Source organism: Bactrocera tryoni, unplaced genomic scaffold (genome assembly GCF_016617805.1).
Source record: "Bactrocera tryoni isolate S06 unplaced genomic scaffold, CSIRO_BtryS06_freeze2 scaffold_11, whole genome shotgun sequence".
NCBI classification, from domain to species: domain Eukaryota; kingdom Metazoa; phylum Arthropoda; class Insecta; order Diptera; family Tephritidae; genus Bactrocera; species Bactrocera tryoni.
The window spans coordinates 18,112,803-18,135,562 of record NW_024395824.1 but is presented as its reverse complement, the minus strand read 5'-3'; the positions used below and the strand labels follow the sequence as shown (position 1 = coordinate 18,135,562).

At 38.3% G+C, this 22,760-nt stretch overlaps 1 protein-coding gene across 9 annotated transcripts in view; it reads left to right on the top strand.

Annotated features, from left to right (window-relative positions):
* LOC120779502 overlaps positions 1 to 22,760 on the top strand; it is a 288,110-nt gene that overhangs the window by 203,009 nt on the left and 62,341 nt on the right. For 8 of the 9 annotated variants that reach the window (XM_040111805.1, XM_040111803.1, XM_040111804.1 and 5 more), the window contains one exon: positions 21,598 to 22,132. In XM_040111805.1, the coding sequence (XP_039967739.1) occupies positions 21,598 to 22,132 (535 nt within the window). The remainder of the gene's footprint in view (positions 1 to 21,597; positions 22,133 to 22,760) is intronic. The other variant, XM_040111806.1, reaches the window with a different exon arrangement.

Sequence of the window (22,760 nt, the reverse complement as noted above, 5' to 3'; positions counted from 1 at the left end):
GAACTTGATGTTGTTGGGATGCCTCGCACCAAATTTAATATATGAAATTGTTAAGTATGTATATTCACTCAGCGTGATTCTTCAGAAAGAATTGATCGATCTAGCAAAGGGATCAAATATGATAGATACGCTGCTTGTAACGTTTCGAAATCAAAGATGAGATGAGGAAAATATTCAGATACGAAAAAAATGTTGGCAGAACTGAAAGTTGGCGAAGAGAAACAAAGAATCTGCGGCCGACAAACAAACAACGAAAATTTCTGCTTGAGAACCTGCGAAGAATACAGGGTGTACATTTTCCGTTGGATACACTCGGCCAAGACTTGAAGACGCGCTTTTCTAAAGAAGTATTGAATGGATTTCAACTGAGATTGCTGCTTCCAGAAAAAGTATGAGCTTTGAAAACCAAGGAAATTGAAAATCTTATTTATCGTGCGACGTTTGAATTTCAAAGGTGAACTTGACTACTGGCAGTGCAATGGGAATAGAAGCAAAAGTCAAAAGACAAAGAGTTACCTACTACTGCATTGGAAACGTTGAAGAACTGCGATGTAAACCTATATCCCATAATTCACAGTTTTCTTTCCTGGATATACTATATTTGTTCAAAAGTTGACCTAACAGAGTTGATGTGCAAAATATTATGGGTTCAGTTAATTTTACTAAGATATCTAATATATTGACCAATATATACTGAAAAAGGCCACACGGAAGTTTGAATATCGCGTAGGCATGGGCACCTATGGCCAAAAAGTTTTGAAAAATGTGGCCACCCCTATAATAGGTTTAATGTAAATAATTTTTAACCTACTAAAGCTTCTTCATCTTTACTGGCGTAGACACTGCTTGCGCGATTATAGCCCAGTTAACAACAGCCCGCCAGTCGTCTTTCCAAGCGAAGCCAGGTCCTTCTCCACCTGGTCTCTCCCACGGAGTGCAGGTTTTCTTTTTCTTCCCCCGGCCGATACTGCGTCGAATGCTTTCAGAGCTGGAGTGTTTTCGTCCATATGCACGACATGATCTAGCCAGCGCAGCCGCTGTCTCTTGATTCGCTGAACTATGTCAATGTCGTCGTATATCTCGTACAGCTTATCGTTCCATCGAATGCGATATTCGCCGTGGCCAATGCGCAAAGGACGATAAATCTTTCGCAGAATTTTTCTCTCGAAAACTCTTAAGGCCGACTCATCAAAAACTGTTGTCATCTTTTTTGCCTCTGCACCATATAGCTGGACGGGAATAATGAGTGACTTATAGAGTTTGGTTTTTTTTGTCGATGAGGACTTTACTTCTCATTTGCCTACTCCGTCCAAAGTAGAACCCGTTGGCAGGAGTTATTCTGCGTTAAATTTCGAGACTGACATTATTGGTGGTTCACTGCCAGACCCATCTGCTTCACTTCCTTATCCAGTTTGGAGAAGGAAGAACTAATGGCGCGGGTGTTGAGGCCAATGACATCAATATCATCGGCATACGCCAGCAGCTGTACACTCTTATAGAAATTGTACCTTCTCTGTTTAGTTTTGCTCGAATTATTTTCTCCAAAAGTAGGCTGAAAAAGTCGCACGAAAGGGAGTCGCCTTGTCTGAAACATTGTTTGGGATCGAACGGCTCGGACGTCAGTTTACTCAGCCGTATTAGTTCTGCGGGAATGCCAAATTCAGGAATCGCGGCATAAAGACAGCTCCTTTTCGTGCCGTCAAGAGCAGCTTTGAAATCAATGAAAAGGTGATGCGCGTCGATTCTCTTTTCACTAGTCTTTTCCAAAATTTGGCGCATGGTGAATATCTGCTCGGTTGTTGATTTTCCAGGTCTAAAGCCACACTGATAAGGTCCAATCAGTTTGTTGACGATGGGCTTTAATCTTTCACATAATACGCTCGATAGAACCTTATACGCGATGTTGAGGGGACTTATCCCACGGTAGTTGGGAAAGATTCTGGGGTCTCCGTTTTTGTGGAATGGGCAGAGCACACTTAAATTCCAATCGTTGGGCATGCTTTCGTCCGACTATATTCTAAAAAGAAGCTGATGCATGCTCCTTATCAGTTCTTCGCCGCCTTGTTTGAATAGCTCAGCCAGCACTTCATCGACCCCCACCGCTTTGTTGTTCTTCAGACGGGTGATTGCTATTCGAACTTCTTCATGGTCGGGCAATGGGACGCCCATCGTTATCGATTGGGGAATCGGGTTCGCTGCCATTCAGCAGGCTGCACAAGTGTTCCCTCCATAATTTTAGTATGCTCTAGACATCGGTTACTATATCACCTCTGGGGGTTCAACAAGAGTATGCTCTGGTCTTGAAACCTTCTGTTAGAGTCCGCATCTTTTCGTAGAACTTTCGAGCATTACCCCTGTCGGCCAGTTTGTCAAGATCTTCATACTCACGCATTTCGGTCTCTCTCTTTTTCTGTCTGCAAATGTGTTTCAATTCGGTCTTCTCGGTGACTATACCATCCCGCACGTGTGTGGTCGATCGTATCGCTGCGAGGTAGGCAGTCTATTTTCTCTCTACTGCGGTACGGCACTCCTCATCGTAGCAGCTGTTCTTTTGCATTTTCCCAAAACCAATCGCTTCGTTTCCAGCTGTACGATACCTTCTTTGCCTACCTTGGCGTTAAAGTCACCAAGCACGATTTTGATATCGTGGCGGGGACAGCGTTAAAGGAGCGGGGTTCATAATTTGTCACATCCTTCTTTAGATGAAATCTCATAAGTCGAGATTCCCTCAACCGATTTCAGCCAAATTTGGCACATAACGTTATTCTGACATTGCTATGTTATAGTGATACGTATCAAACACACACGTCTACTTCCGAAAAAACTGTTCAAGGCCCTAGCGACCGAATATGTGGATCCTAGTGCCTATTATCGACTTTGACCGAAAATATTGTTCAATGTGTAAGTTACCTCAATGACACTGAGAGAGTGTATTTTTTTAATAAGAGTGCAAATTTTTGCTTGGAATCTAGAAAATCGGGTGAAAACTTGGGTTAGACCCCATATAACTAATAGTCCTTACGTGTTGAATTATATAACATAATAAACTTATCCTAATAATACGTTTACAATATTAATCTATTACTTACGTTAACATCATCTAGTACAATGTTTAACGAAAGATAATTATACTTACCCCTTTTGTAACACATACTTACATTGCCGCTAATTTAAGCCGTTAGTTTAAGATTCAGGCTAAGCGATTCCATAAAATGGAATAAAGAATTCTCTTGTATTAAGAACGAGAAATCGGACGTGATTTTATTTTTTTCGGAATATTCTTACTTTTCGTGACAGGCTATTGGGATTTACAATTTATTCGCGCATTCACAAGTATATTTTTTCGCATCTCAAAAACGCTTGAGATTTTTCATGGCGCCCGAGCAGGGACTAAGTGCGTAATATATTTAATATACGTGACCTGAAGTGTTCTAAAATTATAAAATACATACTCTATATACCTACAGGCATTTATCTAAAACAAAAGAAAACAAGTTAGGAAGGGCTAAGTTCGGGTGCAAATTTCAGGAATCAAAGCAAGGGAAATACGTTAAGATGTATAACGTCAACCTGAGGAACGAAATCCAAGCAATTTTATATAATGTATATATACATACCATATACATATATAACTCATATGCTGACAGACACCTAGGGTTTTGGTAGATTTGAACAAATTTTGGTCATAAGGGGCATTATTCGTGAAAGGTTTAATCCCGTTACATTAATTGCTTCTTGATTTGCATACTGGACGTATCAAATGGAATTTAAAATTGTGCTATATGGGAAGTAGGCGTGGTTAATGTCCGATTTCGCTTATTTTCACAACGTGACATCGAAATATAAAAACAATGCCAAATACCAAATTTTGTCGAAATCGGTTGTTCGGGGGATTTCACAAAAAAGTGGGTGGAGCTACGCCCACCGTTCAATTTTCACACCGGCTCCCACAAAGTTTTCTCATATCATCCCGACGGAAAATTTTTATGTCTTTGACGCATTTAGTTATTGATTTATCGCTCTTTTAGTAGTTTTTAAAAGTAACGTTGTATGGGTAGTGAGCGGGGTTCTTCTCCAATTTCATCCATTTTCACATTGTCTGTAGATATTCTTATAAGATTTGCGCGCACCAACTTTGGTTAATGTAGCTAAAGTGGTTTAGGAGATATGAACATTAAATTTATTAGAGGGCGGGGTCACCCCCACTTTCTCAAAATTTTTTATCCACAGGGGTCCCTTAATACTGCGATCTCTTTTGCCAAATATGAATTTTATATCTTAAATAGGGGCTTAGTTATGGCACTTTATGGGTTTTGGGTTAATGGCGATTTGTGGGCGTGGCAATGGTCCGATTACGCCCATCTACGAACTCGAACTTTTTTTGTACTTACAAACCCGCATACCAAGTGTCATCAAGATATCTTAATTTTTACAAGTAAGTTACAGCTTGCACGGACGGACGGACAGGCAGACTGTCAACCGGATTTCAACTTTTCTTGTCACCCTGATCATTTATATATACATAACCTTATATCTATCTCGATTAGTTTTAGGTGATACATACAACCGTTAGGTGAACAAAACTGTAGCAACTGGTTGCAAGAGTTTTGTATTGTCTTTCTGATAGTCCGCCGGCTTCCTGGATTGCAATCTCCAAGCGGTTTCTTAATTTGCTTTCGTACACTTTGCTCATTGTGTCGAGCATACACAGCGGTTGATACGAAGAAGGTTCATCTGGTGTTTTTTTTGGTTTTGGGATTTCCAGGGATCGGGGAACATCCCTTCTTTTATACATGCGTTGTACATGTTTGGTATGCCATCGATACCATGCGCTTTGTTGTTTTTGATTTTTTTAGCAATGGCCAATAGTTCTTCTTCTGTAACCAGTGGAGGTGACTCACCAGCTTTGTTTCGTCGCACCGCGCTGGTAATCGGGGCGTGCGTCAGAAATAATGCCTCGACGACTTTCTTCATGAACGGAGCGCATTTAGGTTGCTGCCACGTATTTTGGAATTTGGGCATACAGATTTTATAAGTAGTACCCCAGGGGTCTATATTCGCTTCTTTACTACTTACTACGGTTACTAAGTGGACGCCGCCTTCGCCTGATGCTATTGCTGCAATCCAGACTGTCTCAAAAACGTCAGTATCAAAATCTGTTTGCTTACTGCGTGGGGGTACCTGGTCTCGAGAGAATAAAACTTCTGCAATGATTGCCATGTGGTCACAATTTGTGAGCATGTCTGACACCTCCCACTTAATTTGTCTGCTTAGTGCGTCATTTGCAAACATCAGGTCTATTATAGAGCCTTTATTTCCTTCTAAGTAAGTATTTTCGTGCCACAATTCATTATTGTAAAGTTGGTTTGGCTCAGGAATTCTAGAACTAGGCGCCCACGATGGTTTGAACTTCTGCTACCCCAGCTCTCTCCTCCTCTCCGCTCCTCTGCTTTCTAAGGATAATTCCAGGAAGAATTCTTAAAATTCTCTAACGGACGCGCTGGGACGAGCATAGCAGCTTACGTAATAAATTTCTCCTATTTGCGCGCATGTAAAGCCATTTTTTGCTTTTGAATGTTTGTCCATTGCAGGACCATATTGCTCCTTTGCCACTTCAATCTGTAATCCAAGTACTTTCCAAACGTTGGGAATATTGCTCACTCAATAAGGTGACATCAATGTGGCTTTCTATTACGGTTTGTTGCAGCAAGGTTTGTGCTGTCGCGCAGTGGTTTAAGTTAAGCTGCAATTTTCTCATTTCTCAATTGTTTTTAGCACCTCAGCGTATTTGGGGCAAGTCGTACTTAGAACCGAATGTTCTCCTTTGCAGAGCATGCAACTCGGTGTGTTCATGCATACTTTTTCAACATATCCCGCGCTTCCATAACGTGTGCAAAGAGAATAACTGTTGATCAGACTGCAACATTTACGCGCCATATGGCTTGGATGGAAACATCTGTAACAGCGGGAAACAGGAGAGGAGTACTTCCGGAAGCGATGGATCGACCATCCGATCTTTCGCTTGCTAAACTTTAGGGCAGTCTTGAGCACGCAGGGATATAAGGGCTATTTGAGTGCCGCTTCTTATTTTCCGCATATTTTTAACATTAGCTGGCCCTATGTTTTGTATTCCGCACTCTATTTGTAATGCGCAGCAAATTTCTTCAGGAGTAGTGATTTCATCCAGATCTTTGCGCATTATAGTGTTTTAGGTTGTACTACAGCCATTCCGCCAACCACTCCCTTCAGGGCGCTCTGAAAATTTTCAGCTCTTTTGTCTCCTTGGCTTTTTAGCTCTATGAGCAGGTCTCCTTTGCGAGTTTTCCTCATGTAGGTCACGTTTGAACCCAATTCCTCGAGGCCACTGTCGCCTTTAATTTTACGAAGGATATCTGCATACGAGGCTCCGTCCTTTTTTGTTAGAATTATAGCGTCTGGTTTCGACCTAATTCTCTTTTCCATAGGCCTATTCATTTTTACCACGTCTATCCATTTCTCGGGTTCTGGTTTATTTGCTGCGGTGTCTTTATTATTTATTTTCATGACTTCACTAAATGTTTCTTGCGCTTTTTGAGTTACGTTTTTTGGCTTCTTCGTAGGTGGTACTTGTGATGCTTTCCCTACCATCACTATTTTCGATTGGATTTCTTGATATTACTTGATATATACAAGTTATCGCTTAGCTTGGATAATGTGTCTCTGTCCGGATATCATATAATCGAGCTCCTTTATTTTCCTGCCTAATTCGCAAAAAATATTGATAGATTCTTTACTTTGTGTACTCCTCATTTTTGCCATTTGGCGGCGTTCTTGCAATTTTTTAAATCCTCCGAAAAGGATTTTTTGGTGTACACCCAGAATTATTCTCAGAGTCCATACCTCACTAGGAAATAGTTGGGAACACCTGCCAACTAGTCTGTCCAGTCTCTTTCTCATAAGTTTAATTTCAATTTTCGACGGTTGGCAACGCCAAAACCAAAAGGGAATGCAAAAAAAAACAAAACAAAAAGGGAAAGAAAAAAGAAAGGGGAAAACAGCTGATGTCTCCAACCACAACGGCAAAACTAAAATTTATAGCCACGTTGTAACTGTTTTGCTGTTTTTAGGGGAAACAGTTTTATTAAAAACAAATTTGCTGCGGAAAAATGGGCAGGTATGTAAAATAATTTAATATAAGATACAACAAATTGTTCTTATCTCTTTCGATTTTAATTGTGCACTTGCGTCCGTCACTTGATTGTTACAGGGGAAGAAATTTAGGTTATATATATAAATGTACGTGTCTACATAGCAAGAAGGTGCGGAAGACAAAATTTATAAATTGTGGGCATGGGCTGGGGAACATAACTGGGGAAATAATAAGTACGTTTGTGAAGAAACTAAAAGTACAGTGAGATCCAAATTAATTGTACCAAGGTGTTGGAAATAGCTTCGGCTAAAAGTAACAACCGAAAAATAATAATTATATTGTGTAAAAGTGCAGTATGACGAAAAATTAAGATTTAACCATGAAGTGCCGCTAGAAACTACCGCAATAGTGCAATACCACTATAACTTACCGCTTCCAGTGCCGCTACAAACCCGGTAACAATATAGTGTCGCTAAGTGTCCAGTTTTGCAACGTTAATAACATTACTTCGCTGCCATCACTCCGCTGCTGCCACTATCAAATATATCAAATCGCAGCTGCATCAAGCCACTGCAGCCATCAATTCGCTTGTGTCAACACACCGTTACTGCCATCAGTCCGCTACTGTTGTTAAGCCGTCGTGGGAATGAGCTGTCACTGCATCCTGTGCCAAAGGGACGTAAGCGCCGGCAAATAGCCGACGCACTAGGTAACGAGTGCGAATTACTGAGAGCAGTGCAAATAAAAAAAACTACTACACAACAAAGTGCACACTTTCAGCTTTGGCTCTCCCTTTTTTGACTTTTTACATATTACATTGATTTTATTAATATTGCACATGTAATATATTTTAAAGTGAATTAATGGATTTTTGGTTTTGTGGTAGCTCTTTATTTTGAAATGAAGGTGAAAAATTATTAATTGCAAAATTAAATTATTACATTTTCCGCAATTTTTTCTATCCGTTTTTGCAATTATCTGTAAATTTTTCGCAATTTTTATCCATTTTCGTTCGGACATTTTCCGATTAATTTATGTACTTTATTGTGCTAGTGCTTATTTTGCGCATTTTTCGATTTTGCTTTTTGTTATTTGGGAATCGACATTTTTCGTTTTCGCCAGCTGATTCTCAATATTAAATTATTCTGTGCTAAATAATTTTTTCGTGCATTTTATTTCAACCAAAGCAAAATGAGCAAGCCAAAGCCAACTCTCGCAAACCCATCTCCCAGTAAGGAGTTGACGGAGAACGGTTGCGAAAAGTAGTATTTTGTGCACTAAAACAGGCCATCTCGAAAAGACTACGTCTTTAGAACCAATCGAATTGGAATGTCGTTTCGACATATTAAATTCACATAGTGGCAAATTAATGAAATGCCAATCAAAGATTGAAGAACATGGCCCGAGGGGAGTTAGAGAATAGGGTGGGTCGATTCCGGACTTTTTTCGATTCGGTCGCCTTAGTACTTCCTGATTCCAATGCAACTTTTTGTTTTGAGATCGGATTGCATCTTCAACCCCAACTCCGGCCTTGAAATTTCGGAAATTCGCCTGAAATCGGGAAATTGTCTACCTAGCGCCTGAAATATGCATCTCATGGCAAAATGTATAAAACAAAAGTTATTTGATCATGGCCGTAGGACGAACCGTTCCCGAGATACGAGCGAAAAGGCGGCGCGCCACAGCGCAAAGTGAAAATTGTTGCAGCTCTTAGCTAACCTGTATTGGTCACCCAGAACCCACCGCGTGGAGGTGGCTGCTCTTCGGGTTCCTCCCAAGCCCAACCCAACCAACCAACCATATGTCAGGCTTGTTTTAGTCTGAATCTGTGTCAAATTTATTGATAAAATCAGATTTTGTACTAAACTTTGGCACTTGTTGCCTAGATTTCAGTGTGGAGCGTGTAAAACGATTACGAGATTGGAGGCCAATAACTTTAGAAGATGCCTCTGTCACCAGTTTGACGGTTCTCTCGACTGCCACGGTGTGAGAGGGGAATTCACTAAATTTCCAAACCTTTGCAGTGTCTCCCGACAGCCCTTTTATGAGTTCTTCGTTAGAAACTGAACAAAGAACTGGTGGAACAGTCAAGGTAATAGTCTTCCAGTTAATCATATCGTAGTAATTATTAGCTTTGAAATTCAGCTTTGGCACTTTATTACATCTAACCCTTCCATTTACAGTGTCAGACTGGCTGCCAGAAGACGGTCAAAGGCCAACTTTCTGACTTCTATCCGTTCGTCAGTCATCATACTAAGGAGAATGTTTTCTGGAAGAGCAAAGAAAGCATTCTGTTGAATGGATGAATCGACAACCTTGCGCAGTTTAGCAGGTAAGTATCTCGACCTTTGAATTGCAGCATAGACATGGCGCGAGCCATCTTTGATTGAACTGTTGAATCTTATTGTGAACCACAAAGGTGAGTAAACTGTAAGTATGTACTTGACCAACATCTTTATTTCCTTTGTTGGTTTGTCAGTAGAAATGTATAATCTCAGAATTCTATTTGCACAGGTGAGCCAGCAAGATTTGCACATGTTACCTGGATGCATCGACGCTAAATCTGAGGAACATTGACCGGAAAAAACAGCTTCTGATATTTTATAGAGATAAGCTTGGTCTGTGCTAAGTTGGGTCGGATTAATAACCTCAGAAGGTAATTGGCAGGATGGAAAACTTTCAAATTTGACAACAGGCAACTTCTCACAATCAGGGAGCAATTTACCTATGTCGCCAGAGAATGTGTTTGGACTCTTTGAGACACAATCTATGTGTTCGAAAAGAGCACGAAATGGAAGTTCGTTGAAATGTAGAAGACAAACAACCCACTGTAATGGCCTACCTATTCTTTCTTCTAGTTTCCGAATGAGTCCACCTTTTCAACCCGTGTTCTTCTAGATGTTCCACATCAACTGAATTGTCTTGTAAATGTTGCCATATAGCTTGCGTCTCATGCTCAGCTGACCCGGAAGGAGAGGTGACGTGGCCAAAGTAATGACAACCAGGTTCCGCTATAAGAGTAATATGTTCCTCTTTGACAGTGTCGCGGTAGTACTTTTAACCTTCGCTGACTTGTGTAAGTGTATTGTCTTTGCGGCCGTCAAAATACAGCCCATATACAGAGTCAATACTTTCGGTGTTTTGGAGCTTAACTCCAACACTTTTTTTTGCCCGACTAATCTTGCATTTGTCAGTGGCAAAGCTAGCCTGATCCTCTGTTATCAAACCTGCTTTTTTGGTATCCAGAAAAGCAGATGTAACAATCAAGGCCGCTGCTCTATCACTTACTCCAAAGCTTTGGGCAGCTAAAGCAGTGTGTTCTAATACTAGTGTGTTTTGTTTGGTTTTAGAGGATGGAAGAAAAAATTCATCATCAGCATCGTTTTTGGGAGAATCCATGTGTGACGCACCTACATTGTTGTCGTCTGTATGAGAGTCTGGCTGATCTCAATGGTCACGTGTTCTAGCTGATACTTTTCTGGTAAGTGTTGATGTTGAACGACGTTTTGAAAGCTTTTCTTTACGTTCATTTTTCTTTGTAATCTTTTTTGTTTCAGGTAGATCAACACTTCCAATGCGACCAATTCTTCTGGTTCTCTGGTCCAAGAGAAATGGTTGTTCATTAATAGGAACTTTCCTTTCCTTTGGACAAGTGCAAGAAGACAAATAAATGCATTTACAAGCAGCGATGTCAAATAATTTTCCGGCAGAAAAGACAAAGTCGTCTCTTTTAGAGCTCAAACCTATTGGGTTCCTTAAAAATATTTGTTTAAGAGTCAGAAATTTCTTATGGTATGTGGTGAGCATTGGTACAACTCTGGTGTGTGAAACTATCGGAATAGATGACTTTTTGAAAGTATTTTCAACCTTTTTTGCAACTATTTCTGTAACCTCTTTACTCCTAGGTTCATAGTTGTCGACTCGGAGTCGCCCTATACGAAATCTTTCAAACTGATAACACAAAAGAACATCCTGGTAAGTAGGTAACTGGGACTCAGAGAGATTGTACGGATATATGCCAAACACAGGACAATTCTGTCTAAATTTAAATTTAGATACAGACATTTTGAATTCTGTGTTCTGTTGAGAGAATATGAGTGATAGCACTCGGCGAAATCAACGACAAGAGTAAAGGAAGTCGATGAAAAAATATTTATGTGGAGACCAGTCCGAACGTGTCGTATGGCGTAGGTGAATGAATGTGAGTGATAGCACTCGGCGAAATCAACGTCAAGAAGTGTGGCCGCAAACCGATTTTCACCTTGCGCTGTGGAGCGCCGCATTTTCGCTCGTATCTCGGGAACGGTTCGTCCTACGGCCATGTCTCATATATGGTATAGCAAATAGCAAATGATGTGACAAATAACTTTTGTTTTATACATTTTGCCATGAGATGCATATTTCAGGCGCTAGGTAGACAATTTCACAATTTTAGGCGAATTTCCGAAATTTGAAGGCCGGAGTTGGGGTTGAAGATGCAATCCGATCTCAAAACAAAAAGTTGCATTGGAATCAGGAAGTACTAAGGCAACTTTTCTACACTATTAGAAATCCCGAATCGAAAAAAGTCTGGAATCGACCCACCCTATTAGAGAACATAATTGTTGAAATAAAGTCCATAATAAAGTCAATTTCAGCAAAAAATAAAATTTCAATTGCCGAAACATCTTTTGTAGCTTCTCACAGCTCAAGGTTCCCTAAAATGAAACTGCCGAAATTCAAGGGAGAATATTCAGAATTTAAAAATTTCATGAGTTTGTTGGAGAGCTTGGTTCATAATGATCCAAATATCCCAAGTATTGAAAAATTTAACCATTTGGTAAATTGTCTATCTGGAGAGGCTTTGGGAACAGTTAAAGCGTTTGAGATGACGGATAAAAATTACCCGAAAGCGTTGGCAATTCTCAAGAAAGCTTACGATTATAAATGTTTGATATTCTTCAATACAATATCTAAAGATTTTCAGCTGCCAACCATCCCAAAGCCACCTGCACCTTCATTGTGTTCAATGATTGACGAAGTGTCAGCGGTATATGATTCATTGCTATCGATCCAAATGGGAAGAAACGTTGGATTATGACAAACTGACACTGTGGAAGGACTGTGAAGCCACCCTAAATAGGAGATACCAGCACCTATCGGAGAAAGGAGCAGCACACTCAAGAACGAATTCCATACCAACAGGCAGTACAAGCCATGAGAAGCAACAGCAAATGGATAGGACCAATTCGGCGCTAGTTGCTGCAAATACAAAGCAGCCAAGTTGTCAACAGTGCAAATCGAGGGATCACCACTTTCAAGGCGCTTCCGTTGCAACAGAGATTTGAGTTTGAGAAATCGGTGCCTTATGCATAAGCTGTTTGCGTAAGGGGCATACCGTATCCAAATGTAGAGTGGATTGATGTCGGGTATACAATCGATTTCATCACCAGCATCCGGTTTTCTTCCACGCTGCGCCTCATTAACAAACATCCACCACACATGCCGTGCATATAGCGAGTATGCCGGATGAGGTAACGTTGGCAACACCAGTAATTGTAGTGAGGACCAGTTGTGGAGATTCCCTGCCTGCGAGAACGTTACTCAGGCTCCCAGGTCAACTTTTTAACGGAGGACTTGGCACAGAAGTTGCGGATTCGACGTCAGCACAAAATATTAAACGTAATAGTAATTGGCAATTCCAATACAAAAGTTAAAACTAAACGCGTTTGTCAAGTCCCGGTTAAATAATTATGAACCTTCGACGGAATTCTGGGTAATGCGATGCATTTCCGCTAATCATCCAAACCACAACATCAGTGTTAATGACTGCGAAATTCCGCACAATATTGAATTGGCGGATCCATAATTCCACAAATCTAAAAAAGTGGACATATTTTTGGTTGCTGAAAAATTTTTTGATCTTTTAGCTGTTGGCCAAAATAAATATATAATAGTCCTAACCAACCAACACTTCAGACACCCTTTAGGATTGTATCTGGTAAATACGCCAGCAATTTAAGTTCACCTCCCAGATTGCATAGCACATTACGCCAAGATGAAGCAGACTTTACGTCAATAGATTTAGTAGTGAATTAGTAGTAGATCCCGAATGAGCCACACTACTTCATACCCCATCAATGCGTTCTAAGGCCCAAGAGTACAACAACCAAATTACGTATTGTCTTTGATGATTCGAGTCGATCTTCAACCCAAATAGCATAAAATTATATTCTGATGGTAGGTCCAACCATCCAAGAAGAGTTATACTCAACTCTTTTTCGATTTCGCTTACATAAGTATGCACTAACAGCGGACATTCCTAAAATGTATCACCATCCTTCAGAGCAAATACAAATATTTCGTCTTAACCCCGTAACTTACAGCACTGCGCCTGCTCCATTTCTCGCAACACGATGTTTGCAAATGCTCAATGATGCCAATACAATGAAATATCCACTCGGTTCATTGGCTATTAAAAAAAGACTTTTATGTTGATGACCTATTAACAGGATCCGAAAATTTCGAGTCTCTAGATCTTTTGAGAAGTGAAGTAATTAAAATAATAAACTCGGCCGGATTCACCTTAATGAAATAGTTTTCGAACTACCCTAAATTTTTCGACAGTAATTGCACTGAAAAAAAAAAATTCCACTAAAACGTCATGAATCCATTGATTGCCAAAAGTTTTGTTTCGTTTTGTTTTAGACGACAATTTTATTGATCTGCGGGGCACTAACGAAATATATATTGTCAGTTTCTGCTCGCCTTTTTTATCCTCTTGGATTACCAGCTCCACTAGGTATCAAAGCAAACATCTTATTACGAGAGCTTTGGATCCAAAAACTAGATTGGGATTAGTCAATTTTATTGCTCCTTGACACTAGCTGGTAGAATTTTTAAGCCAAACTAATACAGCTCTGATCTATAAGCATTCCTCGTTACGTAAATAAAATCGAGTGCCATCTGCCAAATACATGGCTTCGCCGACCTCAATAAGGGCGTACGAATGTTGCATATACATATATGCGAAGCCAATTTGGTAGTAGTATTAAATTTATGCTGCTTACTGCGAAGTTTAGAGTGGCTGCGCTGAAGACAAAATCTCTTCCGTGTTTTGAGCTCTCGGCAGCACATCTTCTTTCGAAATTATGGTCAAGAGTAGCGCCTATGTTGAATCGACATTTCGATAAAATTACATTTTGGACATACTCTAAAATAGTTTTACATTGAATAAAAACACATCCTTCATCCCTACAAACTCAAATAGAGTGTTCGAAATCCAAGAGTTGACTGACAAAATACATTGGCGGCATGTGCCAACGAAACAAAATTCTGCGGATCAAGTGTCTCGGGGTTGGATGAATTGAATAATTCGATATGTTTTGGCGGTCCCCTGCACCCTGCATAATGGCTAATTAATAACCACTTCCAGCTCTCACCAGAAGACGAAGCATTAGAGAAGAAGAAAAATACATTTACACTAATTTCGACTACTGAAAAAATTCAACATTGGACCTTGTTGAAAAATACTCTTCCCATAAAAAATTGCTTTGTGTGGTCGCATATATATTATGAGGATCAGACGATCAGGTGAGTTAAACTTGAGTTTTTTAAAAATTGTACAGGTTGTCCAACATTCGGAATTTTCGGATGTTAATCAAAATTTGCATAAAGGTACCACAATACCAGCAAATTTGCAAAATGTCAACTCGTTTTTACATGAGTACTCGGATCATTTGCTTTCATTCAAATTAATCCGAGTAAGAGGCAGCCTATTAAATGCGCCTCTCCCATATGATGCCAAATTTCCGTTATTATTAAATAAAAGTTCGCACTTCCTTATAACATATTTACGGTTCCTGCAACTTCGAAATCACTACGCTGGAGCTAAAGTGTTGGTTGCACTTTTTCGGGAACGCATGTGACTAATAAATGCTTGAGAAGCTTGCAGTAAAACCGTAAGCAACTGTATACATTGTTTTTATTACAAGCCGAAGTTGCAAAACCAAATAATGGGAAATTTGCCAGTCGAAAGACTTCGAGCACTTCAGCCCTTCCTTATATGTGGCGTAGATTTTTGTGGTCTGATATACACAACAATAAAAATACGCGATAGACCATCCGTAAAAACATATATTGCAGTTTTCGTTTGTTTCACTTTAAAACATTTAGAATTATTTTCGGACCTATCTTCTATTCGCCCTAAAAAGGTTCATTGGATGCCGAGGAATGTCGGCGAAGATATTCAGCGACAACGCCACCAACTTCCTCGGCGCCGATAGCAAGCTGCGCGAATTGAAGGAGGTGTTTCTAGCAATGGGTCAAGAATTAAAGAGTTTCATATTATATAAAGTCTCTAAAGATCTTAATCTGAAAATTCAGAGGTTTAAATATAATAGATTCGGTCCCTAAGCAATGGAAAAAACTCGGACTACTCTCTTTGGAAAAGCTGTAAAAGACTACAAACACCAGACACTCAACTACATATGTCCCATTAAAATAAGTGCTGATAGTTGGGCCAGAGACGATTCATAAAAAGCAGAAGTATTTTCGGATTATTTAGCCAAAATATTCCCCCCATATGAAGCACACATAGATTATCCTTCCAGTCAAGAAAGCGAAGAAATCTCAAGTTGCACAAGCAGTGAGCTAAGTGAGGAAATCAAAATTCTGAAAAACAAAAAATCCCCCGGTTACGACCTGATTACTGTCGAGGTCCTAAAACAGCTTCCTTCCGTATAGTAAAAATTGTCAACACTATTAACGCGGCTTTTCTTCTTAAATACGTGCCAACTTATTGGAAAATTGCTGAAGTTATCATGATTCCACAGCCAGGAAAGCCAGGATATGATGTATCTTCTTACAAACCCATATCACTCTACCAATAATATCGAAGCTTTTTGAGATAATTTTCATAAAACGTCTCAATAAAATCATAGAACGAAAAATCATAATTCCAGCGCATCAGTTTGGGTTTCGAGCCAACCATTCTACGATTGATCAAATCACAGGATTAACCACAGGAAAAAATTCTGTTCTACCGTCGTTTGGATGGTAGAAAAGCTTTCGATAAAGTTTGTCACAAAGAACTGCTTTCGAAACTGAAACTGATTTTACCGGAACAGCATTATGACATCATGAAATCGTATTTATCAGATCGCTACTTTCGCGTTAAACAAAGAGGCAAATTTTCTATTCTTAGGGAAATAAAAGCAGGAGTTCCACAAGGTAGTGTGTTGGACCTGCCAGTAGACTGCAATTATACAAAAGCCACATTCGGAGATGATACCGCGTTACTGGCTGTTGGTAGTAGTGAACACGAGCAAGAAATGGCAGAGAAAACTGAATGAAGCTAAGTCTATACATATTGTTTTCACATACAACAAGATACAGCACTTACCAACTTTCATAGATGGCGCACGAATACCGTACTTTAATTCCGCTAAATACTTAGGAATGACGCTTGATACTAAGCTACGGTGGAAAGTTCAAGTAAAAAACAAGTGTAAGGAGCTGAACATGCATAGTGCAAGATTGCTACAGCACTGTAACGAAAAAGTAGCTATGTTAACTTCTAGGGATGAACCATCAATGCAACTCAAATGTTGAAGTCATATTCAAGTTGCTTGTTAGTCTTACTTTTATTCGAGCTAGTTGCAATGTATAAGTTAACAATAGTTAACGTACTGAAGTTCCCATGCTGCCAAAAATTGCAATGCATGCAGTCTGCATCGTTCACTTCATGCGCGATCAAATTAAATGTTTGGTCAGCCGTTGTAATTCGATGTTCAGCTCGTTGCATGAGCATGACACATGAGCGTGGGAAATGCTTATTCAAGCAATTAGAGCCCGACGCTAACACCATGTTCAGACCGAAAATTTAAAAGATTAGATTACATTTAAGCATTTCATAACCCAACAGAGTTCTTACTGCCGCTGAAAAGATTAAAAACAGCTGTTTTGCCATTCAAGTATATACATCGCTCAATATTTATCAAAAGAAAACATTTTCATATAGTATTTTGTAATAAAAGCCGTATTCTTTTAAATATTTTCCATATAATGGAATAACTGTCATTTTTGTATAGCGAAATCTTGATAAATTTATAAGATTAGTGGGATAAACCACTCAACAGCCGAAATCGTGTGATTAAGTGTCGGTCTGAACATGGTATAACGGCAGCAGCGACGGTAAGAGAAGTAGGCTAGCAGTAAGCTTACGAATTATTAAATAAACAGTTTTAGAACGAAACTCAACGTGTTAATACATTTCAAAGTAACTTTGAGTAGTCGACAACACCGTCGCTACGGCAGAAGGAGCTATAGAAAGTTTATCAAAAATAACTAACACATTTCAAAGTAACTTTGACTAGTCGACAACACCGTCGCTACCGAAGGAGAAGGAGTTATAGAAAGTGATCAAAACTAACTTATATACAATAAATAAAAAAAAAAGTTTTGGCGACAGTGGTCCAAAACATACCTGATGGGTTTTCAGGAGCGCTCCAAATGGTCCTCGTCCTCGTACACGAAGACAATTCACCACCGCAGCAGTAGGTAACAGGAAGAGTCATCGCAACCGTCGAAGGACAAGACAATAAGGAGCGAGTGGCAGACGTGGCAACGAAAGCGGGCACAATTAAGCGCCCCATATACAAACAAGCCTTACTTCCAATGGACGTTGAAGGAACCTGCTCTTATCAAGGTGGCCGGTGTTGCGTCAAGCGACATCTTTTATAAAACCTAAAACTAAATTTAAGAAAATTAATTGTAAAAATATTAAAATTTGAAATTATGTACATTGAATTACAAAACATAGCATACTTACTCTAATAGCGGGATTCTGTAACCAGTCTCTAGTGTCTATTTGAGACATTTGACATTTTGAAGTAAAATCTCAATTTGTGACTAGTTACTATTCACTAAACAGTCTCTAGCGTTAGTCTCAAAATATTGCCTCAAATTTGAGACCTGGTAGTTAGCAGGTCACAAAACCAAAAGGAACTCTAGTCTGCCAATTTGAATACACTGAATAGAAATCATCATAGAAATTAATCGGTTGTCGTTTTTTTATATTTTGTAAGCAACTCAAAGACAAAAAGGTTTAGAGTAAATCAATTTTACATAAATTTCGTAAATATTATGAAACAAAGTCAAAATATATTTTTATTTTTATTGATAAATATGTTTTTTGACTATGTTATAAAAATTCTCGTTATCGACATATTTATTTTTATTCAAGTTTAAGAACATCTCTGAATAATGAAATGTAATGGCCAGACTTTGTGACTGTCACTTACAGAATAGCAAAATCGTGTCAAGTCTCAAAAATTGTCTCTAACTTAAAATCTCAAATTTAGAGACTTGAGACTGTATCACAGTACAGAATCGCACGGTAATAGTGCATTAATAATACTAATATATTACTCTCCTTAATACTTACCTTAACATAATCTAGTACAATGTTTAACGAAAGCTAATTATACTTACGCTCTTTGTAACATATAATAGGTTGTCAAAAAAGTCTTGAGGTATTTTCATTGAATTTTATTTATTTCTATTTTATTTTTTTATTTATTTTTTTTTAAACTATTTTTTTCTACTATGCCGGTCTCTTTCGACCAATTCAGCGATTTTATCGCAATTTTCGACGAAAGGCCTTCCGGAGCGTGGCGCATCTTCGACCGCCTCTACACCAGAACGAAAACGTTGAAACCATCGTTGTGCGGTGGAAATGGAAACTGTATCGGGTCCACAAACTGCACACAATTTATTGGCGGCTTGAGATGCATTTTTGCCTTTATCGTAGTAGTACTGTAAAATATGCCGTATTTTCTCTTTATTTTGCTCCATGTTTGCGACGCTATAACTCACGAACGACTTAAAAGAAACGACAATCAATCAAACACGTGTTAGCGCGTGAAATGAGCCAGAGAACATAAAACATAGAGAAGGTGCAAATTGAATTCTGTATGATGTTCGATTGGACGGCTAACAGAGCTTATAAGATTGCGACACGGAATTTCACCATTCCCGCTGCTATTTAGCAGAATTGAGCATGTGCAATAGCAGAAATATATGTAAAGCGACTGAATTCATACGAGAATGAATAAAGAGAACTGCTTTGTAGAAAAATATATACAAAATGTACAAAATCACACAGAGAATGTAAAAAAGCATTCTCTGAGTGACATATGCATGCTTATTTTGTATTATATGAACCATTGTTTTCCGAAAAATGGTAAACATTTTATGTGATAAAATTAAATAAAAATAAGTTTAAATAAATTATTATTTCAAAAATGATATTAATTTCGACTATTATATTATATGAATTTCGACTATTGTGAATGAAGATTATTTCGTTATCATTTCCATATTTGTACCAATAGAATTTCTATGACACATGCATCTGTACATATGTACATATATTATTTCTTTGGCACATTTGTCTGTATGTTTACGAAAGCAAATGCGAACCATATACATACATATGTACATACATTCATATTAACAAGTGTCGCACGCTTCTTTCGCATCTCCGTTGTCACGGTCAACCAATGGCCGAAACTGGCGTTCGTCAAAGAGTCAAGTGCTGAACACATTGAGCGCGAATACACACGTTCTTATGGACACAGTTATATAGTTGTGAAGCTGCCTCAATAAATGTGTCCCTATGAACGTGTGTATTCTAATATTTGGCAAATGTCGCTTGCAGTCTGTCGCGCTCATTGTGTTCAGCACTTGTGTGATAATAGAAAATCCAAGCTGTGCCGACAAAAATAAACGAATGGCCGCCAATTGTCACGGCTTCCCTTGCCGCTGTACAGCTCCGCCTACAAACCAGCGTAAATATGTATACGTATGTATGAGCGTGCATACATATCAACGCAGATTTTTGCGTGTCACGGAAAAATATTTTAGACAAATATTGTAAATCGACAAGGGCTATGTTGCCACTTTTGTCACTTCTTTCTGTGAAGAAGCATCAGAAAGATGTTCAATTTATGATTTTTAGCTTTTGCCATCGCCGCGAAAAGACGCTTGTTGGCAAAGGCATGTTCGGGGAGATGTTACGCCGTCTGTTTTTATGAATGAAGCGAGGTCGCTTGTAGAATTTGCGCCTGCGTTTGTGAATTAAATTGTTCTTGCTGTAAAATTTACTACATTTGGGCTTCGCCAATTCGGCTGCCATATTGACTGGCCATGCTTATGATATTTAGGCAATTGTTGTTTTTGTAGAACAATGTTTTAATTTTTTGTTGGTGACATATTCACATGTGTACGCATATGTATGTATGCTTGTGCATTATTTGTTCGGAAGTATATACAAATATATGTACATAAGTATAAGCATAAATGAATGCATGTATATAAGCATGCAGATCAATCTGCGCACATGCGTATACATGCAATCATATGGGCAGATAATAAGATTAATATGATAGACGATATATGTATTTATGTATATATGCATTGTTGTGATAAATTCAATTTCTATTACTAAGAAACATAATACAAAAATATTTATTAGTATAGTATATTATGTAAAAATCAAATTAAATTATAAAATGTACAAGTCTAAATTGACTGTACTTTAAATAGTACTATACATGCATTCATACAAAATTATACTCATATCATAATTATTACATGCCAATATGTAAATGCCGACGGCAAAACGCAAAAGCATACATACATATTTGCATGCATTGCGAAAGCAAAATTTGAACCATGAAAATATCACAATGCTGTTGTCGGGAGTATCATAAGGAGCATGCATACATATGTACATATATTTATGTCTCTTCATATTCTTGAGTATGTAAGAGAGCTGTATTTGTACACATTTTTCGCTGTTAAAAATGTAATATCAAAGAAGTTGTTTTTCTTCAATATTCCCTGATTGCGCATACATGCTATGGCATCATAAGCCGTACGTATGTATATATTTCTCTTCATATTCTCTGTTTGAGTATGTGGAGAACTGTGAAAAATGTTAACATTTCACAGCGTGAATTCTGTATTTCGGAGATTCCGTGTCGCAATTTTATCAAATGTTCGCTGTCGAACCTGCACCTTCTCTGTTTTATGTTCTCTGGTTTAAGATTCAGGCTAAGCGATTCCATAAAACGGAATAAAGAATTCTCTTGTATTAAGAACGTAAAGTCGGATCGGACGTGATTTTAATTCATACTTTTCGTAACAGGCAATTAGGTTTTACAATTTATTCACCGCACTCTCAAGTAAATCGGAAATCTTGTAAAAATTATTTTCAGTAAAGTTGAAACGACAACTATTATTAACATTTCAACTGGAAATGAGATATTAGCCTGAACCTAATGCTTGCAGTAAGAATGCAGGTGTAAATTCAAAAATAATTATATTGCCTTTTTGTTAGGTGTAGCTGGAAATGACATTAAATTTTGTTAAATAGTAAATTTGTATGTACTGAAATTTTAATTTTTAACCTTATTTCTATTTAGTGTTCAATCCTCTTATAAACATACTTCAAAATCGGAATCACCGTTATTGGATGAAAATCGTAGCCCTGATCGAGATATATATCAGCATTTGAATGATGATCGCATGTCTATTGCAACTGGCCAAGCCCGCTATATTGATAAAAATTACGGTAAAAAAAAAAATTCGAATACATATTTAAGCAGCAGTAGCAATAATGACACTAATAAGCGTAAAAACGCAAAAACTAATTATAAAGGAAACGGTAGAAGAGACAACAGCAAGGATGGAGTTAAAGAAGTTGGATCTTATGTAGCAACAGGAGGTGCAGGAACATCATCTATGCGTAGCTCTATGATAACAAATAAAAATCGAAGCATCGAAAATAATGATAAACAAAGGTCTTTGTCAATAGTGCCAAATGGCAACCGTGGATCCTCCGCAACAATTGCGCATAGCAGCAGTTACTTCGACGACGATCAGAGTATCGGTATACCCAGAACATATCCAATGCGCTCATCACATTTTCGTGAACGAAATCGAGCTTTAATTAGAGAGGTGAGTAACATCACTTTCATAGTATAAAACAAAGTCGCTTCCTCTGTCCCTATATCACTATGTAAGCTCAAATCTTTAGAGATTGAAAAGGAAGATTTTATGTATAATAACATCCATTAAAAAGTGGAGAAATACTGTTATTTTTGAGGTTTCTAATGTGATGTCGTAAATAATTACTTTTTTCCGCTTACCTTGCAAACGCAGGTTGAACCCTACAAGATTTATCAAAATAAGGTACTAAGTATTGTACACATTGAAAGGTCTAATCCGCGATGGTAAATGTCTATCTTTTATGGATATCCTACAATAACATTTTTTTGTCATTTATTTCTTACGAAAAATAATGACTAATTATCGAAGCGATTTTAACCAATACAACATTAATCCTTATTAAATTAAATACCGTCATTCATTGTTGATTTAATATAGATCTACAAGGTCTGTCGGAAAAGAAACAGAACTTTTTAAATATAACTATTTCTGGTAGCGCCACCTATTGGTGGGTATATGAAATAAAAAGTTTGATCTCTTGTTGACATTTTGTAAAAATTTTAAGGCAATTGGATAACTACAATCGATGTTATCGATCAAAAAGTGATAGCAGCTTTTGGCCATCGGTCGTAAAATG